This window comes from Miscanthus floridulus, chromosome 18 (assembly GCF_019320115.1).
Source record: "Miscanthus floridulus cultivar M001 chromosome 18, ASM1932011v1, whole genome shotgun sequence".
Lineage (NCBI taxonomy): Eukaryota > Viridiplantae > Streptophyta > Magnoliopsida > Poales > Poaceae > Miscanthus > Miscanthus floridulus.
Genome location: NC_089597.1, coordinates 112,235,913 through 112,262,684, shown reverse-complemented (window position 1 = coordinate 112,262,684; position 26,772 = coordinate 112,235,913). Strand labels below are relative to the sequence as shown.

General features: G+C 50.1%; 2 protein-coding genes and 1 long non-coding RNA gene across 4 annotated transcripts; all 3 read right to left on the bottom strand.

Annotated features, from left to right (window-relative positions):
- Window positions 1–14,069: 14,069 nt before the first annotated feature.
- Window positions 14,070–18,005, bottom strand: LOC136522718 (uncharacterized). 2 transcript variants are annotated; one of them, XR_010775970.1, is made up of 3 exons: window positions 17,730–18,005; window positions 17,483–17,658; window positions 14,070–14,561 (listed from the first exon to the last, which is right to left on the bottom strand). It is a non-coding gene; the product is annotated as an uncharacterized lncRNA (long non-coding RNA). The 2 variants fall into 2 exon arrangements; XR_010775971.1 differs by having other exon boundaries at window positions 14,070–14,476; window positions 17,730–18,001.
- A 1,128-nt stretch (window positions 18,006–19,133) lies between these two features.
- Window positions 19,134–20,502, bottom strand: LOC136519407 (truncated transcription factor CAULIFLOWER A-like). Its single transcript, XM_066512814.1, has 5 exons — window positions 20,318–20,502; window positions 19,907–19,988; window positions 19,657–19,824; window positions 19,525–19,566; window positions 19,134–19,451 (listed from the first exon to the last, which is right to left on the bottom strand). The coding sequence occupies exons 1-5, from the start codon at window positions 20,500–20,502 to the stop codon at window positions 19,224–19,226; spliced, it is 705 nt and encodes a 234-aa protein (XP_066368911.1). The 3' UTR covers window positions 19,134–19,223.
- A 1,112-nt stretch (window positions 20,503–21,614) lies between these two features.
- Window positions 21,615–25,897, bottom strand: LOC136520351 (nuclear transcription factor Y subunit C-4-like). Its single transcript, XM_066513820.1, has 2 exons — window positions 25,712–25,897; window positions 21,615–22,695 (listed from the first exon to the last, which is right to left on the bottom strand). Exon 2 carries the CDS (start codon window positions 22,652–22,654, stop codon window positions 21,887–21,889), a length of 768 nt encoding a protein of 255 aa, XP_066369917.1. The 5' UTR covers window positions 22,655–22,695; window positions 25,712–25,897; the 3' UTR covers window positions 21,615–21,886.
- Window positions 25,898–26,772: the final 875 nt, after the last annotated feature.

Here is a 26,772-nt window from a genome sequence, read left to right as displayed (position 1 = left end):
GGAATATTTCACGGTCCAGATGGAGACTCCTGTCCGCTGAGATCTATGGAGAATCGGTATCCCGAAATTTGTTACTAGCCCAAAAGCCCAAATCATTTTTAAGCCCACTGAACGTTTCCTCTTTAATAAATAATATGAGCCCAAAAGCCCAAATCATTTTTAAGCCCACTGACCGTTTCCAATTTAAAGGCTTATTAATTTTCCTAAAAAATAAGGCTTATATATATTTTGATTATAATGCGTGCATGAGCTGGAATATCCTGGCCGCACGCCACCGGCCTTCCGATCCGCCGTCCGCAGCCGGCTTGGTGCACCGGTCAGGCGGTCACGGTTCCGCGGCGGTGGCTTGCTGCGCACCGTGGCCATTCCGCTTCCAGCAAGAAGAAACTCCACCGGCTCCGTCTTGGGACCATATACCCGTGTGCGATCATGCCCATCGGCCATCGCCATCCCTGCCGTGTGCCGTCGCCGCTACGCCGCCCGCTATGTGTTGCGAACGCCGTCCTTCACGTCCGTCCTGTCCTGTGCTGGCACGGAGGGAACGTGGTAATTTATAGCCTGTTGGCTTCAACTTATCAACTGGCTTATCAGCTAATATTTTTCTCTCACGATAAATCAGCTTCAGCGTGCAGCAGGTGAGGAGGAAGATCAAATGTCGAGAAGTGCCATTGTAAAGAGCAATGCTGAAGCAAAACGCTACTCAGAAACACCTTCGTTCGATACTGAACCAAATAAAAAAAAATCTCTCGCGCTAGTTTCAATATCGGACGCAGTAATCAGTCTTATATTGCACCGTATATATGTCCAGTATCTTTCTGCTAGGAAAGTCGCAACTAGCTTATAATAACAAAGAAACACATGTTAGGCTATGAATTGAAGAAATAGACCAATCTAAAGTTCGACATCAATTCCCAGATTACAATGCTAGGCCAGGCCTAATCAAATCTAAGGTAAATTTTGTTTGTGAAAAGACATTCCAGATCACTGCACAACATCCTCATATTCTTACTCCGTTTCTCAGTTTTAAAGAACAATTGTATGTACGACAGAATAATGTTCTTAGCCAATTTGAGATTCCAAATTTCTAATCTCTAAGTACAGAGCAGATAGACTGAAAAAACACATCCTACAGAAGGAAAAGACCTACCAGAATCAAACTATGACTCAGGCACTCAGCTAAGTTAAGCAGCATGGAAACTAATTTCTATCACCCACAACACAGTCAACAACAAATCTATAAACTTTTCACTATTTTTTTTACCCAGAAAGGATGTTCCTGAAGATAGGACTTGCACTGTCTAGACTTTTAAGGGTGAGCACCACGAAGATTCAAGAACATGAATTTAAATGTCCGAATATTGAAAGGGTATAGGAGAACATTGTGAACAGGCAGACGACTAGGCACCACGTCCCCCTTTTGTAACAGTATATAATAATGGGTAGATGCACGTGATATAGCTATAGGTCATCTACAAGGATTCACAGGGCAATTGTACTGGAAGAATTAATTTCAAATATAGATAGACAAAGTATACAGACAGCCCATACAGCCCCTACATGCGAGGAATTAATACACGTATGTAGATTCAACATGATGTACCAGAGGGAACAAGGCGTGCCGCGTTTCGGCCGGAAGCTTTATAGTGAAGACGACGGGGAGCATCCGGCAGAGGCTTGCTGGAAGGCACGTCGGAGACTCACTTGCGCGTGGGAAAGGCCCGAGGCTATCCACAGAGTTACCTGACCAGGAGCTTGCCCCTTGCGAGGGATTCCTTGCAAGGGGCTCCAATGAGGACTAGGAGGAAGCTTGCGCGCTTCTCGATACCTCGGTAAAAATACCGGAGTCATCGATGGGAGTTTGCATATCTCTACTTTGCTCTTTAGCTTCCGCATTTACATTAATTGTATTACTCCTTTTTGCGGTAGAAATAGCAATACACTAACAAAATCGTAGTTGTACATTTAGATAGTTTATCTATTGCATAGATTTTACTAGAGTTAGAAAAAGATACCATAGTTTAGAAGTTGAATTTTAAGTTGCCTAATTCAACCCCCCTTCTTAGGCATCACAGTCCCCTTCAGTCCGGGGGCTGGCTCCGCCTCACCCGATGACTGCATGCTGCTCCTTCATAACTACGCGCGTAGACAAGCCAGGACACTCAAGTCAACCACAACACCGAGGACCATACCCTGCACCATATCCTGCACACATGCAGTAAGGTACCGACAGGATATGACAAGACGGGCGCTTTAAGGCCCTTCCGAGCATGTCAGAGCCCAAACAGTGTTATAGACGCCAATATTTGTTTTACAGTGTTGTAGGCGCCGCCATTGGCCCTCAGGCGTGGATCTTGACGGAACCATACAACAACCACTACGGTCAAGAGGAGTGTCGGTGTAGAAAGTGACCAACTAGTAAATATTTATAGTTTTGCTGTATGTTGTGATCGGAGGTAGCCTAGCACACAATGATATAGGATTTATACTGGTTCAGGCAACGTGCCCTACGTCCAGTCGGGGTCGGTCGGTGACTTTATTCCTGAGCCTAGGTGCTCAAAGTCTGTAGTGGGGTTACAAACGAGGAGGAAGAAGGGGGGATACAAGAGGTTCGGTCGGCTCCAACCGGAAGGGTCGCGGTCAGAACTGGGTGGTCCTATGGTTGGGGAGCGTTGATGTCAATCTAGTGAGTCTGAGCTTAAAGAAGTCGATCTCCCTTCATTGGAGGGAGCGCATCCCCTTTTATAGATGAAGAGGATGACTTTTACAGGCGAGAGGGAGAGAGTACAGATATTTCTAAGCCTTGCTGCCTACGGTGATGAAAACTGGATAATGGTTGAAGCCCCCCAATAATGTCGATGTCACTGTAGGATGTCAGATGTGCACGGGGGGTTGAGCTATCTTCTTCAAGAAGGATGGACGCCGGTACCTGTAAATACTTCTAGATGCCTCGTGGCATGTGAGGTGTCGCGCTATGTTCACCCGGTATGGCAAATCCTAGAGCCCATACCGCAATCGGTGTCCAGAGACACGCGGAGGGTTTACCATATGGGAGGTTCTAGCGGCCCCTACAATACTTTGTGTCAGGGTGGCTGCAGAGCACTGTTTCGTGCAGAGTATGGTCCCTGGTACAGTGGTTTTGACTTGTGAACCATGCCTTGCCTTTCTCCGCATGCCTTCTGGTTCTTTCCGAGCGGGCATCCCCGGTCGAATGGTCCCCAGTCGGTCTTGGCACGCTAGTTGGAGAATAGTGATGAGCAGGATTTTCTATGAACCCAGATCGGAGACACGGGGTTGCGATCGGAGGCGGTCCTCGGGTTAGGCTTTCCGAGCGGAGGCCGTGTGAAGGCGGCCGGGGCCTGAAGCTAGTGCTCCGATCGGAGAGGCCATTCGAAGTTAGCATGAGCCCGAGGTGCTCCAGTCGAAAAGATGGGCCAAAGGCGGCCAGGGCCTGAAGCGAGTGCTCCGGTCTGTTTAGTTCAGACTCTTGGGCCAGTCCAGAAGAAAAATGGCCGTCCTTCTGGGCCGAGCCTGGCGTGGAAGCCGATCCCCGAGGGACCCTGGGTTTATGAACCCGATAGGAGCCCCCGAGCGATTCGGACAGAATCGTCCGGAGGATTTTTGCCATGCCGGTGGGTGTAGCCCCCGAGCCCCAGACGGTTCGGGCCAAACCGGCTGGGGGTGTTGTCTCGGCAGGCGTGTATGCATGTTTTTTAGTTTGAGACGGAATTTTGTTTAACCATGGTGTCGTTGTACAGCCGAGGTGTTTTTAAGCGCGGGGATTGGATTGAGACAGAACTTAATGATCCCGGCATCGGTGCGCGCCGAGGATCGAACAAGGAAGTTTTTAGTTTTTGAAACAAGCCCTGGCGTCGGTGCGCGCCGAGGATCGGACGAGGAAGTTTTTAGTTTTTGAAATAACTTAGTTTCGGATGCAACAGAGTTCGATCTTTGGTGTCGGTGTGCATCATGGGATCAGGGAAGGTGGAGTCACGAGTAGACCCAGGCGTCGGTGCTCGCCGTGGATCGAAAGAGTTAGTTTTAGTTAGTGAAGCCGTCTGAAGCCGTTACGCGAGTTTAGGAGTCACGGTCCCAGGAGCCGTAGCCAGATGTCGTCGATCCCGTCGATGCAAGTTAAGGAGTCGTGGTCCCAAGCCATAGCTAGATGTCACCTATCCCGTCGAAGTGAGTTAAGGAGTCGCAGTCCCAAGCCGTAGCCGGATGTCGCCTATCCCGTCGACGCGAATTTGGAGTCGTGGTCCCATGGCGTTTAAACCCCCGAGCCTTGTCGGGCCTTCGTGGGGGCTGAGTCATTTTTGCGCTACCCCACCTGGTTCCTCACAACCGGAGGGGCTGAGTTTCGTCGCCTGTCCTGATCGCTCGAGCTCGAAGACTAGCTTGGTGAGCTCGCTAACGGGTGTGATCGAGTGGAATCCGGGTCCGTCGTTCATGACGAGGTCAGCATAGCCCTCTTGTGGCATTCCACTACTCCTTTACCTGCAGCCCGACAGATGCCTAGGTCGTTCCATAGATCGACCCGGGTGGCCTGACGGCCTCCCCTCGATGGAGATTCTATGGGCTTGGCAAGAGGTTCAGGATCGAACAAGAAGGTTGAGATGACCTAATTTGCCAGACCGGGCGAAGGCCGCACGGTGCTCATCTACGATTTTCTCCCCTGGCTCTGTTTGGTTGCTCATGTCGAATGAGGCAAGCCACCGCTTCGTGGCGCAACACGGAGCGTTTTGATGCATTTCGCTGCACGTGCGATGCTTAGTTCCTGAGCCCCTAGGCGGTTCATGCCCTAACCGTCCGGGGGGTTCAGGCGTATGAGATGAATGCACGTATGGATGTATGAATGATTTGTAATGAAATATAGGGGCTTTGATGGTGTTTTACCTTGAAGACTGGAGCGACGGGGTTCGAAGAGCTCCAGTCGGAAATGCCCGTCCGAGACCTACGCTTGTCAATCGTGGGTTAGCCCTCGTGTGAACAGTTTGTATTAATGAATAGATGCTTACCTTGATGACCTGAGAGATGGGGTTCGAAGAGCTTCAGTCGAAAATGTTCGACTGGGACCCATGCTCGTCATTCGAGACGGAGTCGACATGGCCCGCATGGGGCGCCCCTTCGCTTCCTACCTGTATCTTAGGTGCTTATCCTAAGTGAATCGATCGACTCAGGAGGCCGGTTGATCTATCCTGGGTGACTCGATCGACTTAGGGAGGTCTGGTTGTCTCTCGGCGGAGATTTCGTGTGGTGGCGCCTGCACGACTGGAGTGACGGAGTCCAAAGAGCTCCAATCGGAGACGTCCGGCTGGTACCTGCGCTCGTCAATCGTGGGTTAGCCCTTGTGTGAACTGTACGTATTAATGAACACATGCTCACCTTGGTGACCTGAGAGACGGGGTTCGAAGAGCTCCAGTCGGAGCTGTCCGATCGGGACCTGTATCTCAGGTGTTTATCCTGAGTGAATCGATCGACTCAGAAGGCCGGTTAGTCTCTCCCGGCGGAGACTTCACTGTTGGATCTCTCTAGGTCACGCCAGGGGAGACGGGAGCCATCCGCGTGTGGTGACGCTTCAGTTTTCGTGCCCGGCGTGTGGTAGTGGCTGGTCGTGCAGTAGTGGTGGGCCATGTCCCGGTTGTGTCCCGTCTGATCAGGAGCCATTTCATCGCGCTAGGCACGTCTCCTCGATTAGGGGGCGTCCCATCTGCATTAAATGGAAAGAGAGAGTTTCACGCGCCACCGCTTTGCCTTCTCGATCGGCATGTCCTTTCCTAACCGCTGCCCCCTTCCTTTAAGTAGGAGAAGAGAGAGGGTGTTCGCCTCGTTCTTTTGCCTGTTCGCCGTCTGCCACCGCCACCTTTCTTTTTCCTCCTCGTCGAGATCGTTCCTGAGAGCTGCGGAGGTTTCTGGGAAAGGAAGGGGGAGAGAGCGAGGGAGAAGAGGAGAACTCACTGATCCTTTTTGTAAGCCGGAGCAAGATGTCGGACTGGAGGTCATCCACCGTGAGGAAGTCGGTGCTAGAGTCTTTCATCAAGAAGGGTTTTCTGCCACCGTAGGAGGTGGCGCACTGGAGGGTCCCTGGGGAAGAGTTCCTGTGACCTCGTCCCGGCAAGGTAGTGTCCTTCCTTACCTTCCATGAGCGCGGCCTAGGATACCCCACGCACTGGTTCCTGCGTGGGCTCCTTAATGAGTGGGATTTGGAGCTACAACACCTCAATCCGATGGGGGTGTTGCATATAGCCGGTTTCGTCACCACCTGCGAGGCTTTCCTCGGGATGGAGCCGCACGCGGACCTCTTCTGGCGATTCTTCTCTAGGAGGACCTTGACAGTGGGGAGCTCGGTCGAGGCTGCGCCGGTGGGGGGTTTTGCCCTTCAGAGGAAGCCGAGCGCAGGAGGTTCATACCCTGCGTACACCCCCTGTAGTTCCAACTGAGGGTGGCATGGGGAGTGGTTCTACATTAGGAACCCAGAGGCGGCGCCGTTCCCGACGTTTACCGACAGGAGGCCAGAGGAGCGAGAAAGGTGGTCGTGGGGTTGCGGCCGTAAGGGGAGGCACAAGGTGGAGGCCATCGAAGAGGAGCTCCGGAAGCTAGTGAGGTGCGGCCTCGACGGAGTGCGGGTGTTCTACACCCTCTACCGCCGCCGGATTGCACCGTTGGCGGAGAGGACGTGGCCAATGTGGGAGTACGGCGGCCGGTCGAACCCGAACCACACGTCGCCGGAGGAGTTGCTAGAGGGCGAGGTCTGGAGTCACGTCAGTCGGGTGCTGCAGCTGAGGCCCGGGGAGACGGTCGTGGGAAAACCCATACCGCTCAACGCCTCGATCGCGTCCACGTTGGTGTGTTCCCTTGTTTTTGTTTGTGCTTCTTCTCTGCTCTTTCCTATTTCTTTGATCTGGTTCGTTCGTTCCGTAGGGGCTTGGGAGGTATAAGTCCTGACCACACCTTTCCAAGGGACCGGAGGGCATGGCTCGACAGACCGCTCAGAAGAAGGCGGCCGAGGCTCGGAAGAAGAAGACTAATAAGGAGATCCTGCGGAAGCAGGAGAAGGAGCAGGAGATCGTCCGGCGCACGAGGGCCGGGGAACGTAGGAGCGATGTTGAGTTGGAACTCGTGTCAGAAGATCCTATGGATCTGGATGATATGGTCTTCTCTGACGAGGAGGAGAGCGGGGGGGGGGGGGTCGTTGCGACCTCGGCGGAGCGTCGTGATACCACGACGTCGTCCGCTGGTGACGAGCTGGTGATCGCGCGTCGTGCGGTGGATCCCTCGTCGAGGAAACACGCAGCGGGCGCGGACGTCGTCGGTGAGCGAGCGTCGAAGCATACGTGGTCACCGCGCCCTTGACAGCATTGCTGGCCCTGCCCCCACCTGTTGTGGGCGTGGTGGAGCAAGGCGGGCGGTCTACTGAGGGGCGGATTGACACTCGCGCGTCGCTCGGACCGGTGCCGACGCATGACTCGCGGCGGGAGGACCTGCCTGCTGCAGGCATAGTCGAGCATGCCAGGCAATCTGAGGGCCGGATCGAGGCACGTGTGCCATGTGAGTCGTAGTCAGAGGATACTGCGCTTGTTGCTCCGGTCGAGGATTCCTGAGCCGAGGGTCGGGATGACCCGTGGGTCGGGCAGGAGCCGATAGGGACGACTTTGCCCCCTACTGAAGTAAAGTAGCGCGGGTCACGGTCCAGGAGTGGTCCTCGACGTGCAGGCGCGTTGAGGTCGGGGTCGACCTTCAGAGTTGTGCCGCTCGCCACCCGGTATGTCTTTCTCCATTTTCTTTTGGTTTTTCGCTGGCTGAGCTTTTTGTTGGAGTGTGACTGACCCATACCTTCCATCAGTGGCATGGGGATGCCGAGGATGAGTATTGCCCCGACTGCCGTGCAGGAGACCTGGAAGCCCGTTCTGCAGCGTGTCGCGGTGGCAAGACCTTCCATTCTAGGGATGGTGCCCTCCAGTTCGGCTGTTGAGGAGGCGGCGGCTATGGTGTCAGTGTTAGCGACGATCCCAGTACCGATGGCGGCGGTGGCGTTGGAGGTGACTCTCGCGACGGAGGCAAGGGAAACCGAGCTTCCTGCCTTGCCGGGTAGAGGGTCGCGCGGCTCGTCCTTGCCGTCAGAGCCGAAGGCGCCGAGGGAAGACGTGGCCGAGCCATGGTTAGGACGCCCGGCGGCGGCCCAGGTCGACGAGGTGGTGGAGATCCCATCTGACGACGAGGCGGATGTCCCGACGGAGCCGTCGGTGCCGTTGCAGCAACCCGCCGGTGATGTCATGGCAGAGCCGTTGGTGCCGTCGCGGAGCCTGGCGGTGGTCCAGTCGGTGGCTGGGACCTCTGGTGGGCCGGTGATGTCACCGCAGGACTTGGCGGTGGCACGGTTGGAGGTTGGGCCCTCCGGCGAAGTGCCAGAGGGTGACCTGGAGTGGCCCTGCCCTGAGCAACCAGCGAGCGCGCGGTTCGTCCTTTGGGACTCCCGGGAGCGTCAACTCTGGGACATCTTCGGAGGGCAAGGGCACGTCACGGTATCAGAACTCACCAAGCTGACCGCGCAGCATGAAAGCGCCCAGAAGCGGGCTTTGTTCACCCGGCAGTTGGTTGAGGGCGACATGCAGCTCGCGGCGGAGGTGAGTTTCTGGTACTTGTCCTTTACCCTTTGAATCCCCTTATCGGTTGTTTTTAGCGTGCTTGCCCTTCATAGGAGATAAGGAAGACATCGTCCCGCAAGTCCCACTTTCTCCGGTCGGAGTACGCCCAGATGGCCGAGCTCGAGCGTCGGGCTGAGTCCACTTGCCGCGAGTCCCGGGACCGGGCGGCCAAGGCGGCCGCGGCGCGAGCAGAGGGGCAGCGTGTGGAGGAGCGGACGACTGCGGCTGAGCAAGGGCTCGAGGCAGCAAGGGCCCGCCAGGCGAAGACTGAGGCGGAGTTGTGGGCGTCCCTGGCGAACACCGAGGTGGCGCTTCAGGAGGCTTTGGTGGCCCTTGATCCGGAGCGCGCCGCCCTGGAGTCGGTAGAGAAGGCCCTGGAGGTGGAGCAGAGGGCCCGATCGGAGGCGGATCGAGAGATACGCGCGCTCCGGGGCCAGGTGATGGAGACAGATGACGTGAGTGCCCGGCTGCGTGAGCAGGTGGCCCAGTTGCGCGAGCAGGTGGCTAGGCAAGCGGAGGATCTCTCCACCCTTGAGGCTTCTCACGTCGATATGTCCCCTTTTTTGTTTTTTGTTGTGTTGGCTTTTCCCTTAGCCTGTTTCTGAGCTCGTTGCTCTTCTCGCAGAGCTAGGCAGAAAAGTGGAGGTGCTGGAGCGGGACCTGGAGACGACCAAGGCGACGCTTGGCTGGCGTACGGAGGAGCTGGCCAAGTCCCGTGAGGAGTGTCATGCTCTCGAGGGGGATTTGGACCAGATCCGCAACTTTGCCCAGCACGTTGTTTCGGAGATCTTTGGGTCAGCGCCAAGCACCAGCACACCCACTGTCCAGCTAGCGGAGGTCCCGGGGGAGGTCCGGGATCTTATCAGATCCGAGCTGTTCTACGGAGCGTCGGGGGTGCTGACCGCGGTGGGGACGCACCATCCGCACCTGGACTTCGCCACCATATGTAGCGGATACGCTGAAGGCATGAGCATGGCGGACATCCAGTCGATCGGGGAGCGCTTGCTGCCGCACGCGCGGTTGATGGCAGATCAAGTCTCCGCCGAGTGGGTGATGGACGTCCGTCGCGAAGACCTGGCCAAAAGCGCGCGTGGAGAGGATGCAGCAGAGCTTTCGGATGGCGAAGAGCCAGGGTCAGAGGGGAATGTCACCCCGGTCTTGCCCGAGCCGGATGCCGTGCCGTCGAGAAGTGAGCAGCTCGCACCTTCGTCGGTTGCGCCATCATCGGATGTCGCCGGGCTGGCCCAGTAGCATGTAAAAATAATAGTAGTTTAGTGGAGGTAGATAGCAAACATAAAAAGTTTTAAGTTCGTGGGGGAGCCCCCGTGTAAGACGTTCGTGGTGTGTTTTAATGACTGCAATCGATTTTTTGCTTTTGTAATGGAGTCGCTCCGTTCGGGGAAGCTTGTTCCCTTTCGTTCCTTTGTTTTCCCTTAGCATAATTTTGTTTTAAATTTCTTTCTATCTCGTACCTGCCCGTTTGTTCCGTAGGTCACAACTTTGCGAGCCCGGGGCGTGGCCCGCGAGGCTCGGCCGGTCGTAGCCGTAGGAAAAGGAGGGGTGCGATCAGTCGGAATGTTCTAAAGCAAAGTTACATAAGGTAAAATAAAGGAACGAACTACCCCCTCATTAGGGTAGGAAGGAATTTCTCCATACAAAAGCAAAAGAGTACTTAAGGTAAAAACAACAACAAAAGGGTAGTAGAGCCCCCTAGTGGAGCCCCCAAGCGCCTCAAGCCGAAAAGTGTTCGGGTCGGGGTGCTCTTATAGGAGCGTTCGCTAAGTAAGGTAAGACTGAAACTTAGGAAAAGAGTAAAATACATAGTTGTTCTAAGGTCCACGAAGAGGGCGTCGTCGTCATCGTCCTTTAGTCGGTGGGCTTCCGGTCGGATCACTTTAGTCGTCTGGATCCTTGTCCGTTGCACCCCCTTCTTCGGTCGCTGCTTCCCCATCTTCTTCCTCCTTTGGCCTGCCAGCCTACCTCAGCAGGCGCTTGAGGAGCTGGCAGTCCTTGTAGAGATGGTTGACGGGATAGTTGTGGTTGGTGCACGGGCTCTCCATGAGCTCGTGAAAGTGGCCCGGAGGGTCTTGCTGGGGCTGAGTGCCCGCGTAATCTGCCACGGCGGCCAACGTGGAGTTGGCCGGTTGGCGACGATCCTTTCTGTTCTTTTTTTCCCTCTACGTGGAGGGGCCCTCGTCTTGATCCTGGCGTGTGGCCTTACCTTTGTCGCGGCCCACGTCGAAGCGCGACGGAAAAGGCGCTTGCTGGGGGTGTTGGACAAAGGTCCATGGTTCCAGGCTATCAGGGCTAGGACTCCGGTCGACGCTGCGCGTGTCTTGGTCAGCCCGAGCCACGCGTAGATGGGCGGTCGGCATGGGGCGGTCGTCAAGTCAAGACGAGGAGCGGTCGCGGCTTCTTGTGCCGCAATCGGTGGTTGTGGCGATGACAGGGTGTAGTGCCCTATCCACTGCGTCCCTGTTCCCCGGACGGGGAGCAAGGTCATGAGTCGGCGTCGCGATACAGAGCACTCCGCTTGCTGAACGACGACGGTCTCCAACAGTGCCCGGAGGTTCTGGTGGATTGCTCGTCCACGAGGGTCGTTCGGCTCGGGCAGGTCACGCAGGAGCATTGCCGCGGCGGCAACGTTCTAACTGGCCCGAGTGAACTGTGGGGGGTTGGTCCCCCGAACCGGGGCGTTGCGCTGGGGCTGATGGGCGCGACCCCGAGCGCCGCTCACCGGTCTATGCGCATGGGGCGCAGTGTGGTGCGCCGAGCGCGTTGGTGCAGTTGGTGGCTGATGCGGCTAGTGTCGTCGTAGATCCTCCCCGTGCTCACGTGTGAGCTCGGGGGTCCCCGCGTGGGGGCCCAGCGGGGCGTGGGTCCAGAAGGACTCTGTTACCCCCAGCGGCTATCCCAGGGCGTCCGCCACAGCGTACTCCCGGGATCGACGGTGGCTAGGCGCCACGTCGCCGATGCTGGAGCCGTCACTCCCGACGTCGTCATCCATGATGTCGAGGAAACAGGTGGGAGCATAGCTCACCATCCCCACGAACTCAGACGTGAGGGGGTGCGGTGCCAGCACCTTTTGGAGTCCCCGGGCGTATGCGTCCACGGAAGACGCAAGGCCATAGGGGAACCGGCCGTATGGCGGCTGCGATGGGGACAACGGTAACCCACAAGGTATTTGGCGGAAGATAGAGCGCAGTAAGTAAATAATAGCATGTATATTACTCACAACGGGGTTTGAGCAGAGAGTTTGCTCGGAATGAAGCGCAGATGCCGCGCCGTCGAAGTCGCACGTCCCGGAGTCGATGGAGGACGTCCCTCCGACGGGTGTCGGGTCACGAGCCTCCTCGCGGAGGTGGAGTACGCCGAGCCAGTCAGCGACGAAGTCCAGGCTCCCAAAGCAAAAGGCCTGGAATGGCTCGAAGACGGGTGGAAACCGCATACCGACGGGCGAGACTGCGGGGAACTCCAGCGAGCCGAAACGAATCGTATCGTCCGAGCCCGCCGCGGCGGGAGTGGCGAAAAAATGGGCCATCCGATGACCAAAAGGTGTTGAACGTACAGCGTCTTCCCCACAGATGGCGCCAACTATCGATGCAGAAAGTGACCAACTAGTAAATATGTATAGTTTTGTTGTACGTTGTGATCGGAGGTAGCCTAGCACACAATGACACAGGATTTATACTGGTTCAGACAACGTGCCCTACGTCCAGTCGGGGTCGGTCGGTGACTTTATTCCTGAGCTCAGGTGCTCAAAGTCTGTAGTGGGGTTACAAACGATAAGGAGGAAGAAAGGGGGATACAAGAGGTTCGGTCGACTCCGATCGGAAGGGTCGCGGTCAGAACTGGGTGGTCCTGTGATTGAGGAGCGTTGATGTCGATCTAGTGAGTCTGAGCTTGAAGAAGTCGATCTCCCTTCGTTGGAGGGAGCGCATCCCCTTTTATAGATAAAGGGGATGGCTTTTACAAGCGAGAGGGAGAGAGTACAGATATTTCTAAGCCTTGCTGCCTATGGTGATGAAAACTGGATAATGGTTGAAGCCCTCCAATAATGTCAATGTCGCTGTAGGATGTCAGATGTGCATGGGGGGTTGAGCTATCTTCTTTAAGAAGGATGGACGCCGGTACCTGTAAATACTTCTGGATGCCTCGTGGCATGTGAGGTGCCGCGCTATGTTCACCCGGTATGGCAAATCCTGGAGCCCATACCGCAATCGGTGTCCAGAGACACGCGGAGGGCTTACCATATGGGAGGTTCTAGCGGCCCCTACAATACTTTGTGTCAGGGTGGCTGCAGAGCACTGTTTCGTGCAGGGTATGGTCCCTGGTACAGTGGTTTTGACTTGTGAACCATGCCTTGCCTTTCTCCGCACGCCTTCTGGTTCTTTCCGAGCGGGCATCCCCGATCGGATGGTCCCCAGTCGGTCTTGGCGCGCCAGTCAGAGAATAGCGATGAGCAGGATTTTCTATGAACCCCGATCGGAGACACGGGGTCGTGGTCGGAGGCGGTCCTCGGGTCAGACTTTCCGAGCGGAGGCCGTGTGAAGGCGGGCGGGGCCTGAAGCCAGTGCTCCGATCGGAGAGGCCATTCAGAGTTGGCATGAGCCCGAGGTGCTCTGGTCGGAAAGATGGGCCGAAGGCGGCCAGGGCCTGAAGCGAGTGTTTCGGTCTGTTCAGTTCAGACTCTTGGGCCGATCCAGAAGAAAAAGGTCGTCCTTCTGGGCCGAGCCTGGCATGAAAGCTGGTCCCCGAGGGACCCCGAGTTTATGAACCCGACAAGGAGGCTCGTGTCCTCTACATTAACGGACGTGCAGTCACTGCGTCATCCGCTCCCCGTAGGGTTGGGGATCGACACCCCGGTCCGTCGCATTGCTCGCCGGGACGAGATGGGACGTGACCACTTGCTAATCAAGCCAGAGCATGGCATCATCAACGGACAGACGCTCGGCATCACCGTCTGTTGTGTCAACAGGACTGGCTCAGAGGAAAAAGAAGACCTGGCACCTTCGAAGGACCTTCTTGGCCTCAGGTTTTTCTCCTTTCTCCCATCTGTTGCTTCCCCTTATCTATAAAAGGAAAGACATGACACCCCACTAAAGGGGACTGATCGATTCAACACACCACGCATCTCGTCATACATAGCTGAGCAGCAACCAAGCTCTCAGCGCCCTTTCAATATTTTCATCAGAGACTTGGGACCTGTCCCTCTCCCGCCCGTTTGTACCCCTACTACGAACCTTTCAACATTTCCATCAGAGGCTTAGGACATGTCCCTCTCCTGCCCGTTTGTACCCCCTACTACGAACTTTTCAGTGCAAATAACACGAGCAGCAGCCACGAACTAGACGTAGGGACATTCTGCCCGAACCAGTATAAACATTGTGTCTTTTTAGCACACCATCCAGGCCGGACGCGCAATAATACAAATTTACTCGTTGGTGTTTACTCGAAACGCCGACAGCCCATGACATAAATCATTTTATGAATGTAGATACACGATTTACACAATTTGAGTAAAATCTGTCATACCAACTCCTAACAGGTTAAGATCCTAGATGGATGTGACAGCCCTCACTTAGTACAGACATTTATCTCCTGGAAAGAAAACATGCACTTCCATAATTTTGCATGTAGGGATGAAATGAACGCAGATCAAATTCTGAATTTTCATCCAAATCTACTGCCTTTGTCCCCGCTGAATGAAGGTATAAACACCTTTATTGTCAATGATAATAATGTAGTTCAGCAAAGCTCTGAGTATCAAAATCAAATAATTCAAATAGATTGGTTGGTGCCTCCAGTTGAGGAGAACCACCAGTGCTTCAAACCTGGGGTCACCAATTTGTAAATACCTCCATGAGAAACTGGTTTTAGCAAGTTTTCTAGCTAACCAGGGTTTGATAATCGTCTATCCTAAAAATGCAAGAGAAAAAAAATCAAAGAACCTAGAATAACTACGATAACAGATAACTTCTCACATTGCATACTGTGAACAAGCATTTGCAGGCATACAAACATGTCAGTTCACCAGGATTGCATTCATGTATTCATGTGAAAAAAACTTCATGATTAAAAAGATATCTCTGTAATACTTTTTTTTACTCCTCTAGACTTGGCTTGAGTGTTGTACAAAACTCTTTTCCTTTCTAATTGATTGGCAGAGTTCCAACCTCTTCCCCCAAAAAAGGGTAAGATGAGAGATAATATTTTGGCAGGATTTACAGCACATACAAGGAGATAGTTGAGTCCAAATCTATCAGAAAACAAGCATTTGTGATAGTCCTGAATGATTTGAGTGTGCTATTGCTTGTTCATGCATGCAATGCCAAAAGGCCTAGAAGTAGAGAAGGGCTCGTCAATGCACATTGGACTCTACATCCGAGATCTAAAGCAGTCGAATTCCATTACCCATACCCATAGCCAGAAGGGAAGGACCCATAGGAAAAGGATTTTTTTGAAGAAAAAAAAAAACTTCTTGAGAAGTGCCTAGTAATAACCAAGAAATTTTGATATAAAATTACAAAAAAAAAAAAGATAGCACAGAAAAATTCCAGTTTCATGCTTAAGGCTCATTACTCAATCAGTGTTTCTTCGCACAATTAACTACTTACCCAATCAGATTACAGTGGATCCTTGTCAAAAGAAAGAGAGTTAATGAGGAAAACAAGGAGCAATGAACAAGCTAAACAACCAGTCTACAGTAGAAAAGCAGTTAGATGATCAAACTGAGATCCATGACACCAAAATCCTTTTCATTGAGCTACTTTTGTAAATGTTATAGTCCCTGTTTTCAGGTAAAATAAGGAAATCTACACATGCACACAGTCTCGATAATGCAGAAAATTAGAAATAGGTGATGCAACAGTAGCAACTAATAAGAATAACATTAACCAGCAAAGTGTGTAATATAAGTGATTGCACTGCACAGGAAGGGGATGGGAATGTAACTTCTGATTTTTTTTACATCATCTATGATTTAGAACTTGTATAAGCAGCATGCAGCCATAGGTCATGCAAGATTTCACCACAAAGAACACCAAGAGCTATATCAAATAAAAGGTATCCAGAGGAATATGTTGAAGTGTCAAAAAGTTTTTTGGATATGGAGTGCATGCAATTGAAAATGCGACTCGAGGTCTTTTTCAAACTACCAATACTACCTCTGTCTTGAAATATAAGGCATTACGGCTATGTACCTAGACAAGTACTTGTCCGTGTGCATAGACAGAATACATTATATTTTTGGACAGAGATAGTATCCAAAGTAATGAAATGAAGTGTCAAACCGTTGATCAATGTGAATCAAGGTAACTTTTCAAACTAACAATACAGGATATTTATGTTATCAAATGAAAGGTATCCAAAGGTACGAAATGAAGCATCAAGGAGTTGATCAGATATGGAATGCATTATACAGACAATGTGACTCAAAGTCCTTTTAATCACCAATGAATGATATTTAGGTTGTGTTTCTAACTTATCATGGGACTAACATATAAAAAAATTTATTTTCAGACTTGCAGCATACAAGGATGATCATACCGTAAATATAGTCGCTTTTAGGAGGTTTATTTAGACAAATAGGTTCAAAGATTTCACCAACTGAACAAACCAATATGATGTTACACCTGAACCGACCAGTCAAAAAATCAAAATCTAAATTTAACTGACCAGTCTTGAAGTAAACAAAAAGTGGGTTTATAACATTAAGTCATTAACTGATGCAGTGATGGCAGATGGTAAACCAACTAAGCGGCACAACAACCATAAGATAGAAGGAACATAGATCATACTCTTTTACTCTGATAAATTGACAGATATATAACAAACAAGAAAAAACAATATGTGTACCAGTTCATCTACTTTATAAAATCTTCCAAACTGACCAGCCAAGAATAGCTTTTTGGGTTATGAACACAAGATCAATAGGGGACAATCCTACACTTGTGCACTCCATTTGGTAAAATAATGGCAGGTTATTTTCGACAGCCAGGGTGGTCATTGATACTGTTTCCCAAACCAGTTGTGAGCAAAAAGGCAGAATACAGGCAACATAGGTTCTTTACGTTTACCATTATTCACCCGCACTCATGGGAATCATGAAATTAACTAAATGAGGGAATTACAGAACCATGAAACCAAAGAGGGCACCCTTGCAGCTCAGCCTAAAAAAAGTTATAGCTAACAATGGCATGATAGATATTGCAAAATCATGCAATTTAAAATCTACACGTTTTGCAACAACTATGAAGCAACTAAACATTCGATCGGTTTACCATTTTTGTAAAAACAACCTAGATGTGCTAACGTGCACAATAATGTGCCCACTACCCAAAAAAAAAAGGACAGCAATATATCAGAGTGGAATGTGTTACATGAGTCTTAGCAGTTAGCATTACACATGTCAATTCATGCTGAGTAGAGATTCCTGCACTAACCACAAATGCACATCACCTGCAAAATAGGTTTGCTGTTAACAGCTGCTAGTTTTTAGCTGGAGACAAAGGTAACAAATTCAAGCAGCATTCAGCCACTAAGCCCAAACACGTATGATATTACATAGAGACCGGGCCCAAGATATTCACGTAAGCAACCCCAATTCACGTCCATAACCCTAATCGCAAGGTCCTCACCCATAAACCACCGATTAGCACCGCATGCATAGTCACCAATTGTAACGCCAAGCCAAATCATACGGACAGCAAACAAACAATTCGAACTCAGAACTGCAGAGGCTGAGACGCTAATTTCGATCACAACAAAAAGGGATTAAGGGAATGCGCCAAAATTCCTGGCAAAGCGGTAAAAACGCCTAAATTTCGCGGATGCCTCACCTTGGGATCACGGCGAGCGAAAGGCCCTCCCGGAGGAAGGATCGAATCAAGGCTCCAGCGGTCCGCACCTCTTAGCGATTTCGAGTTCCAGCGCCCCTACGCGGCGTCATCAAACCCTGATGCAGGAACCGCGGCGGCGGGGGCAGCACGCGCCACAGGCCACACATAGTTCCGCACTAAGAATTACGCGGGGTTAGACGAACGCCGAGCCTAGGGTTCGAGGAAGGGTAGGGAGCGCGAGACATACGCGGTCGTGGGGCGTCACAGCCTGGCCTCAAAGCAGGGAACCGGGGGAGGGCGGTGGAGGAGCCGCCGGGTCTGGGGACGCCACTCCACCGGCGGCCATTTGGTTCCGATCGCCACGCGACGCGAGCGCTACGGCTTGTGCCGCCGTGGCAGAAGGTGAGGCGGCAAACGCCAAGGCGGCGCCCGCGGGATCGATCGAGAGGTGTGTGAAGCTTCTCCGAGAAGGCGTGGGCAGCGGCCGAGCGGGTCCGGCCAGCCAGCCGCAGGGTCGGATTCGATTTGGCTCGGCCGCCGCCCGCCGCGTCTCTGCTCCTGTCTACGGCGCGTCCTGTTCACGTGCCCGTGTGCCACGCTACCGTCTGGTTCGTGTGCCGCTCTGTGCTACAACTTCCAGTGGGGTGCGCTGGTCAGAGACTCAGAGTCCATCACTCGCATGGTGGCGGAGAGTGACTATTCCCTCCATTAATCAGGGAGTAATCAAAATCAGCAATTGAAACGTCCATCTCAAAAATGAAACAACTGAAGTCCAACAGCCTGTTCGCTTATTGGTTTCAGCCAGAGTTTATCAGTCATGGTATAGTATTTTTCTCTCACAACAAACCAGTACCAGCCAGACCTATCAGTCTAGAAATCAATCAGCAACATGCTGCAAATTTCAAAGTCATAGTAACTCATAACTCATGACCACAAAACTAGGAACAATAGGTCAACATTAGTAAAGGTACTTTATCAAAAGAAAAACATTAGTGAAGGTACTGAAACTTATATTTATCCTGGCTATGTTAAGGTCTTTATTTATCCTTCGTCACATAAACAACTCGAAGGCAACCGGTGATGACAGTCCAAAATCCCAAATGCCACTAGATGTGACCAAGACATAAAAAAGTATGGCCACTTGAGCATTAATTAGATGACCTATTAGTACTACTTAAGGGCCTGTTTAGTTCCCAAAAAATTTTACGCAGTACCCATCACATCGAATCTTGCGGCACATGCATGGAGTACTAAATGTAGACGAAAAAAAAAACTAATTGCACAGACACTAATTGCCAAATACAACCGAAAGTGCTACAGTAGTCAAACCCCCAAAAAAAATTTGCATCTAAACACGTCCTAAGCATGATATTTCCTTTCTTTAAAAAAACTGTTTGTTTTAGGCTAGCTACTTTAGCAAATTAAGTAAATCTGTTATGTCATGTCCTGATGTCCACCCAGCTGATCGACACGTACGTCCTTGGCCGGGCAAACCAGTCTCCTGGCTTGGATCTGCGAAGAAGAAATCGCCGCCGAGGGATTTTGTAATTTATTTTTTTTATTATTATCCAAATACCCCATGCAATACCTCATTTAACATCTAATGTGACAACTCAAAACTTTGCATCTCAAAGTAAACTAGGCCTGAATTTGTCAGCAGTAAGGGTAAAAAGAAAAAGATGAACCATGACTAGCAGTAATGATCAGCTAGCTAGCTTCGGACGTACGCGTACGCGGTTTGTTACCACAGCTGAAGACCGCGTCGACTGGAACTCCCACCGTCGGCGTCGGCGTCCTCGTCCGTCTGCGGCCACATACGCAGCATTGTGCTCGCCGCCGACTTCTCCTCCACAGCCAGGAGGTACGCGAATGACGGCGACTGTGGCAGCGGCGGCTCCGCCATCGTCGTTGTCTCCTCCGCCTCCACGCCTGCGGCGGCTGTGCCGTCTTGGCGCCCGTTCTCATCGATCTGCGTCACAGCGGCAGTCACTTCACTGCTACCAGCAGGTCGACTAGCGATCGTTCACAGTTTTTATAGTTACCTTGAGCTGAAGCTCGTCGGTCAGGTTGATGAACAGCTCATCCTGCCAGAAAAAAAAAACAAGGCACGCGATTAAAACTTAACACGCAGAAGCAGTGTGTATCAATAATCAGGATCACTGAACAGTAGATACCTTTCTTGCACGGACTCTACCGACGGCCGACTCGAGCTGCTGTTCGAGCTCGCCGAGTTCGACCACTGAAGTCAGAGACGACAGGTCTTCTCCCGTGTACGTCTTCAAGCGGGCCTCAAGCTGTTGGTACTCATGCTGCAGCTTGCTGATCTCCGCGGCCATCTGCTGCTGCAATGGAGGGAAAATCGATCAGGAACAGTCGAACAGAGATGGCACATAAACAGACGGAAGCTGCACTGGGTCTGCGTACCTGATGGTCAGTGCAGTGTGCCTCCTGATGGAAGAGTTGCGTGTTGGTGACCGCTTCGTACCGGTGAATCAGATCAACCAAGCTTTGCAAATGGTAAGAGTGGAGTGTGTTAGTGTTAGGGATTTACAAGATTCTGGGATCATCCTATACTTTTTGCTAATCGAGATCATATGTAAACTTCAAAGAACTAATCGGCGTGTAGGTCATCTGAAAACCTTAATCCAAGCGAAAAAGTATCGGTTGTGCCGTATAAGGTTTTCAGATCACCGACAAATGATCCAAGCAATCCGAGCGACAATTAATCCAAGCAATCCCAATGCGATGAACACAACCAAAAAAAATGATATGGCAGTGAAATCAGGCAAGAAATAAAGTGCAAAGATAGGTCCACAGCAATTTAGTCACCCAGACCTGGCCGGCGAGGAGTAGTCGAACAGCTTGCCGCGTTCGGAGAAGACGATAACGCCGACGTCCACGTCGCAGAGCACGGCGAGCTCCTCGGCTTTCTTGAGCAGTCCCTTGCGCCGCTTGGAGAAGGTCACCTGCCGGCTCACCTTGTTCTCGATCCTCTTCATCTCCACCTTCCCACGCCCCATTGCGTTTCGCCGCCTGAGCCTCAAAACCCTGCCCAGCAGAACGACGAGTCGTGCAGTCGTGCTTGTAGGTGCGGAAATGGAGAAGGTCGTTCTCAGAAACTCAGATTCCCTTCCCTTGGCGCTTATATAAGCCAAAGAGCCGTGCTTGGAGGTGCGGAAATGGAGAGGACAATGCCTGGAAGTTACTCAACCCACCTGAGACTGTTCGATCGAAAATGTGAGTTGCCGATCAACAAATCCAGGACAAAACACTTTTCCCATTCCTAAAATGGCGTGGTTTATTTATAAGGCATTTTTATTAGACTTTTTTTATGTATATAGATCTAAAACATGAAAAAAGGTACGAACACAAATAACCCATCTGTTAAGCTAGTCAAAAGATTGAATAGCGAAGTCAAAAGTACGCGGTGGTCCCTACTTAGAAAAGGGAGGTGCTTTCCACCCAGACAAGCACCTTCCTCCGCAAGCACCTTCCTAGAAGATTCCTAGGCCCCTGAGGTTTCTGCAACATCTAAAGCCCCTTTGTCTGATCAGCGCACAGCGGAAATTTTGAACTCGCGCACTGATTGCTATAGTGCCGTGTACGCGCAAACAGAAGTAGAAAACCTCAGCAGCAAGTTACAATCCTTAATTGCAAGCATTGCCGAGTACGGTCAAATTTGGGCGACGACATGACACATTATGCCATGAGAGTAGTTACCTGTTGTATTCATAAAAATTCAGTGGAAATGACTGATTTGGTCTTGGGAGTGAACGACAATGGCCCAACTCTACTGGATCTCAGAATTCAACTAGACACAAAGGCCATGTTTAATTCCACTCTAAAATGCCAAATTTTTCAAGATTCCCCGTCACATCGAATCTTTAGACGCATGCATGAAGCATTAAATATAAATAAAAAATTTAAGCTTAATTAGACTATGATTGGACACTAATTGCCAAATAACAACGAAAGTGCTACAGTGGCATTTCGCCAAAAAATTTGCCATCTAAACGGTACCAAAGTGTGAAACGAATTTTTCATCCATGAATTAATAGCACCTTACATGCTACCAATCAAGAGCAACGGGAAAAAAAAAAGAGCATGAACCGCACAACACATGCAGAGCATAGAAGCATTAACACCCACCATTTCATATCAGAGGCCTCATGGAGGCAAACTTTTAGAACAGATGGAAACGGTATGGTAACTTTAATCCACTAGCCACTAATCATTATCCTTTCAACTAACATCACAGCAGAAATGAAACTACCATGATGCTACACCCTACTTAGAATCACCTGTTTCAGTTTGATACCCAACGATATTAGCTAACGAAAACCTGCAGTTTGGACAACCTAAAATGAGAACTCTGAATCAGGTGATAGCTTCTGAGCAACATTCTCAGCCACTTCCATGCAGAGACTGCTGCTCTTCAGGAGCTTGCCCCTGCTGTTCCTGAGGCTCCTGCCACAAATACGTCACTGGGTGGCTTTGCTGGGCACCATAAACCATTCCAGGACCAGGCACCTGCTGCTGTTGCATGTAGTAGTATGGATATGCATCAGCTGGGGCTCCCATGGGTGGCAACCCAGCCCTAGGAAGCCCAACCCCGTCCTCCTTCATCTCATCCCTGGGAACAATGTCGACCAAGAAGTCATAAATGTCAGTCCTAGTGATGGCTGCTGCAATGTCATTCTTCTGCAAGGTGCGGCGCTTGTTCTCCTCAGTGTGCATCCACGACCTCAGTGTCAACTCCAGTATGAATATCTCACAAGCTTTTGCAAAGACCACAGGAGCTTCAGCCGAGATCATGCGAACGTCCTCATCAGCCTTCATGATCTTCTTTATCCTCGCAAGTGGCAAGTTGTGGTTCTTGAAATCAGTGGTCGCCTCAATTTCAGCCATGCGTTCAGCCCAGAACTGCTGAAGCTGCTGCTGTTGCTGCTGCTGGAGCTGTTGATGGAATTGTTGAGCTTGTTGGTAGACAATCTGGTGCTGAGCACTCATATGAGCAGGGTTGGCTGGGAATGGTTGCGCTGACTGTAAACCAACAGATGCAACTGCAGGAGCAGCTACTGTTGCTGCAGGCGGATAGGCAGAGGCAGGATACACTTGCGATCCAGCAGCAGCAACACCCATTGCAGGCTGAGGCTGAGAGGATGGTTCCATGTCCACTGGCTCTTGCCCAAAAATCTAAGATCTTTCCAGAACTGCAAAAGAAGAAACATATTAATCGATCGGTTCAAATTTAATTAGGAAAATTAGAAACAGTCCTGAACTTCTATGTAATTTAAAGAAGTAAAACAAGGTTATTTCCGTTTTGTCTGCACGAACAATATTCTTTTGTGTACATGAACTTGACCTCTTGCAATTGTATTAAAATTGATTTTCATTCTTGGATAGCCCCAGCAGACCAGCTTTTGTCTCACCGTCCAAAGAACCATCATTTAAATATCTCCACCAGATAAAGACAATGGATGCAGAGGGATAAAATGCAGTCAGATAGCGACAAACCCCATATTCCTACATCTCAATTCAAAAGCATGATCATATATGAACACATGCTCGTATTTGGAAAAAATACAAATTGGTAGAAATATCTGACTCTCGGGTACTAGAAAATGCATTTAGGATCGTTGACTTGTTCAGTTGGCCAGATATCTTCCATTACGTCAAGAAGGATATGGCTATTGGATAAGGATGACGTGCTACTAATACAGCAAGCAGTGAATGCTATGCAATCACCTTGTCGTTCCACTGGAGAGCTTATCTTTTCAATCTCCACAAGTATCATGTGTTTTTTTATTTGCACAAGTGTCATGTAGTGAATGGGCAGATATATACCGACAGGAAGGATACGGATGTTAGATAAGGGTGACGTGCTAGTAATACATCAAGCAGTGAATGCTATGCAATCACCTTCTCATTTTGCACCTTTTAGACATTCTGAAATAAATAAAGTCTTTTAATATGTATGCGCCAAGGATAGGTGGGTCCTACTAACTCTTTTGTCGCAAAATAGCATGACGGTTAGTGGTTTCAAACTTTCAAGGTCGTCCTAATGGTATTTGTCGGATTGTGTGAAACTGAAACAATGCGCCAATGAGAAGTAATGGTATTTGTCGGATTGTGCGAAACTGAAACAATGCGCTAATGAGAACTAATGGTATTTGTCAGATTGTGTGAAACTGAAACAATGCGCCAATGAGAACCAACTGCATTTGTCGGATTGTGTGAAACTGAAACAATGCACCAATGAGAACTCATGGATAACTTAGAGTAACTAATCATATTCTGGCTTAAGGCGTCATGTGGGCATAGGATGTAGCCAACAATGTAAGACCTCTTGGGTTGAACTAGTGGTAGTTTTAAGGCCATTGGCACATGTCTTCTTTGGCTTAGCCCTAGCCACCTTCTAGTGAAACAAAGTGAACCATGTGGTTGGACTGGGGATCTGCTGGGTCAGGGGATCTTGGATTATTGAGATAGTTAAGTTATAGAGATGTAAACTATATTTGAGCCTCATTTTAAGTGTACTATAGATATAAAGGTTGTCAAGTTCCAGATCTTACATAGAATCGACCATGCTCAAATCAATAATTAACATGTTGCATGATTCTAAAAAATAATACCTCCAGTCATGAATACATGACATTTTGGGCAGAAAAAAAAAAGTTAACACTACACTAAGATTACACAATAATTTACATTAGTAAAAAAATCAAAATCAAAATATGATAAAAATACATAAACATATAGCACAAATGAAGGACATTATATATTTATATAATAGAACATCGTATGCCAAGCAGTTATTTACAATCGATTACAGTAGAAGAGGGGGTAGCATGTAAATCATGATCATGATCCTACAAGTTGTTTTTGGCTAGAACTAGAACAATATCCAGATACTGTGCCTAGGGCAATATTCCACGCAACCTAGGATGGTAGAAACGTAGGAATATAAGGCTCAAGAGGAGCCTATGGAACCTTTGTATTTGTATACATGGGCCTTGTTTAGATTGCAAATTTTTGCAATCTGGACACTGTAGCACGTTTCGTTTGTATTTGACAAACTTTGTCCGATCATGGACTAACTAGGCTCAAAAGATTCGTCTCATGATTTACAACCAAACTGTGCAATTAGTTATTTTTTTTACCTACATTTAATGCTCCATGCATGCGTCCAAAAATTGATGTGATGGAGAGAGAGTGAAAAAACTTGGAATTTGGAGGTGATGTAAACAAGGCCATGGAAACTATTCCTCTGATTGATTTATGCAAACAGTGACATGACTTATGGACAGGATTGCTCTTTGACAGAACAGCTGAAGGGTACAATCAGAGACACACATATAAACACAAAACTGGACACCTCAAGTACTTTGCTTTTACCTAAAAGAAGATGGACACCAATTCCCAAAAATGGCGTCCGTCTGTTCATGTGAAACTTATCTGTTGCCGAAGCAGAACAAGTTATGTGGAAAAAAACAGATCTATTACTAATTTTCTGACAAATTTTTTTCAAAAACAGAGGAGCTGCACTTCTTTTTAATAGAAAATATGGCATTGCAAGTTTCTTTTCATCGTGCCCTTTGGTAGGGCCATGACCCTTTCCGACTTTCTACTCGTTTGTAACTAAAAAAAAAGACGGCAAATTGTTGTTCAAGGTAGGTACCAAAGATGAACAAATTATCCAAAGCAGCAAAACGTAGTAGAAGCGAATCGAGATTCGCGGACAAGAAGGCTTGAAACAAGCCGATCCCCGACCGGATTTGACTACAGAAGACTGAAAGACACACGGTTTTGAGAGGAGCACTATTTTTAGTAGTCAATCTATCGTGAGACTAAATTAAACGTGCTTTTTAGTTGCAAACGTGGAAAGTAACATATCCACCAGTACAGCGCGCATAAAACTACGGTAGAGCTACTCGAACTAAACAAACAGCTGAGAAAACTAGATCGACGAGAGCAGGGGGGAAATTCGTAACAAGTTCGCAGAAGCGAAACCTACAGCAACAGCAAGAAGCGAAGCTCAGGTCCGTTCTTTCGTCGGCCCAATTTTTTGCAACGCGCCACACAGCTTTAGAGCGATCACAGTCCCCAAATCCCCAATTCCGCATCGAAAACAGAAACGCGCAAAGAATCTCCAAAGGTGGCCGCGAGAGGTCCAGTAAAACACCGGATCATACGAATCAATCCAGTACAGAAAATTCCGACACTCACTTAGAAGCTGCAGCAGAAGGTCGGTCGACGGGCGGGCGCGAGGCAGACGGCGGGACGCCTCCTTCGTCGCGGCTGGTTCGGCCGGCTAGGGCAGGGATTGGAGAATGGGGAGAGGAGGCCTCTTGGCCTTCTCTCTCTGTGTGTCTCCTCGACTTCCCCCTGTCTGTCCGGTCTCCTCTGGTCCTCGACTCCTCTCCCACTACCTCGGTTCTTAAATTCTCCTCGGAGCGAGAGCGTGCGTCCTAACCTCTGCCGGGTCCAGGGTTCCTGCCAGGCCTCCGCCCGGTCCGTACCGAGGCCCCCGCCCCCAGCTCTAGTTGGGCCTGGGGCCCAAGCCGCCCAGGTGGTGTTCCGGGCCCGTGGTGCGGGGCCCGGGCGTCAGGATGCTAAGCTTGTTGGTTTTAGACATGGCAGTTAGCCAATCATTTTTTTTTCTCTCAATAAACCACCATCAGCCGAACAAAACTAACCAGCGAACATGCCGACTCTCTCGCCGTGGAAACGGACGGTGGTTGTGCAGTTCGTGATGACGATGAGGTGCGTAATGTGTTAGTTGGGGAAATAGCTGCACAGCTGCACTGCGCGTTGGTTAAGTATAGTACTTATGGTGGTACCCTGCCTTTACACTCTGCGGTTGTTCGCATCGAAAGCTCCAATTATTGTCGGCTACGGAAAGGGCCGCAGCGCCTCAAGATGTTTGACGACGGCTAGATCCCCGGACCCCTGGACCCTGGTGGTTTTGGATTTTGGTAGATTTCTTTGGTGCAGGGGGGTCTTGCTGGGCTTTTTAGTTTTTATCAGGATGAACAAGGTCGCGTCTGAGTTTTGACAGTGGTGTGGTGATGAACTGGTGAAAGTTGAAATGGTCATCAACTGTGTGGAATCCGCATCGGACGTACGGTACCTAACGCTGACGGCACGGCACTGACGGACGTACGAGTACGACGGTTGGTCTTGGTAGGAGGATAAGGACGAAGCAAAGCAAATGCTCCTCCGAGTAATCGAGCACAGCAAATGCACATGACGCAGCGCATAAGGCTGGATTTCTATTCTATTCAGTT

Coding starts and splice junctions, on each gene's coding strand:
- LOC136519407 (XM_066512814.1), bottom strand. CDS start 20,502: ATGGGGCGTGGGAAGGTGGAGATGAAGAGGATCGAGAACAAGGTGAGC. Junction 19,825..19,906: donor CACACTGCACTGACCATCAG/GTACGCAGACCC, acceptor CCTCCATTGCAG/CAGCAGATGGCCGCGGAGAT. Junction 19,452..19,524: donor CCGACGAGCTTCAGCTCAAG/GTAACTATAAAA, acceptor GCTGTGACGCAG/ATCGATGAGAACGGGCGCCA.
- LOC136520351 (XM_066513820.1), bottom strand. CDS start 22,654: ATGGAACCATCCTCTCAGCCTCAGCCTGCAATGGGTGTTGCTGCTGCT.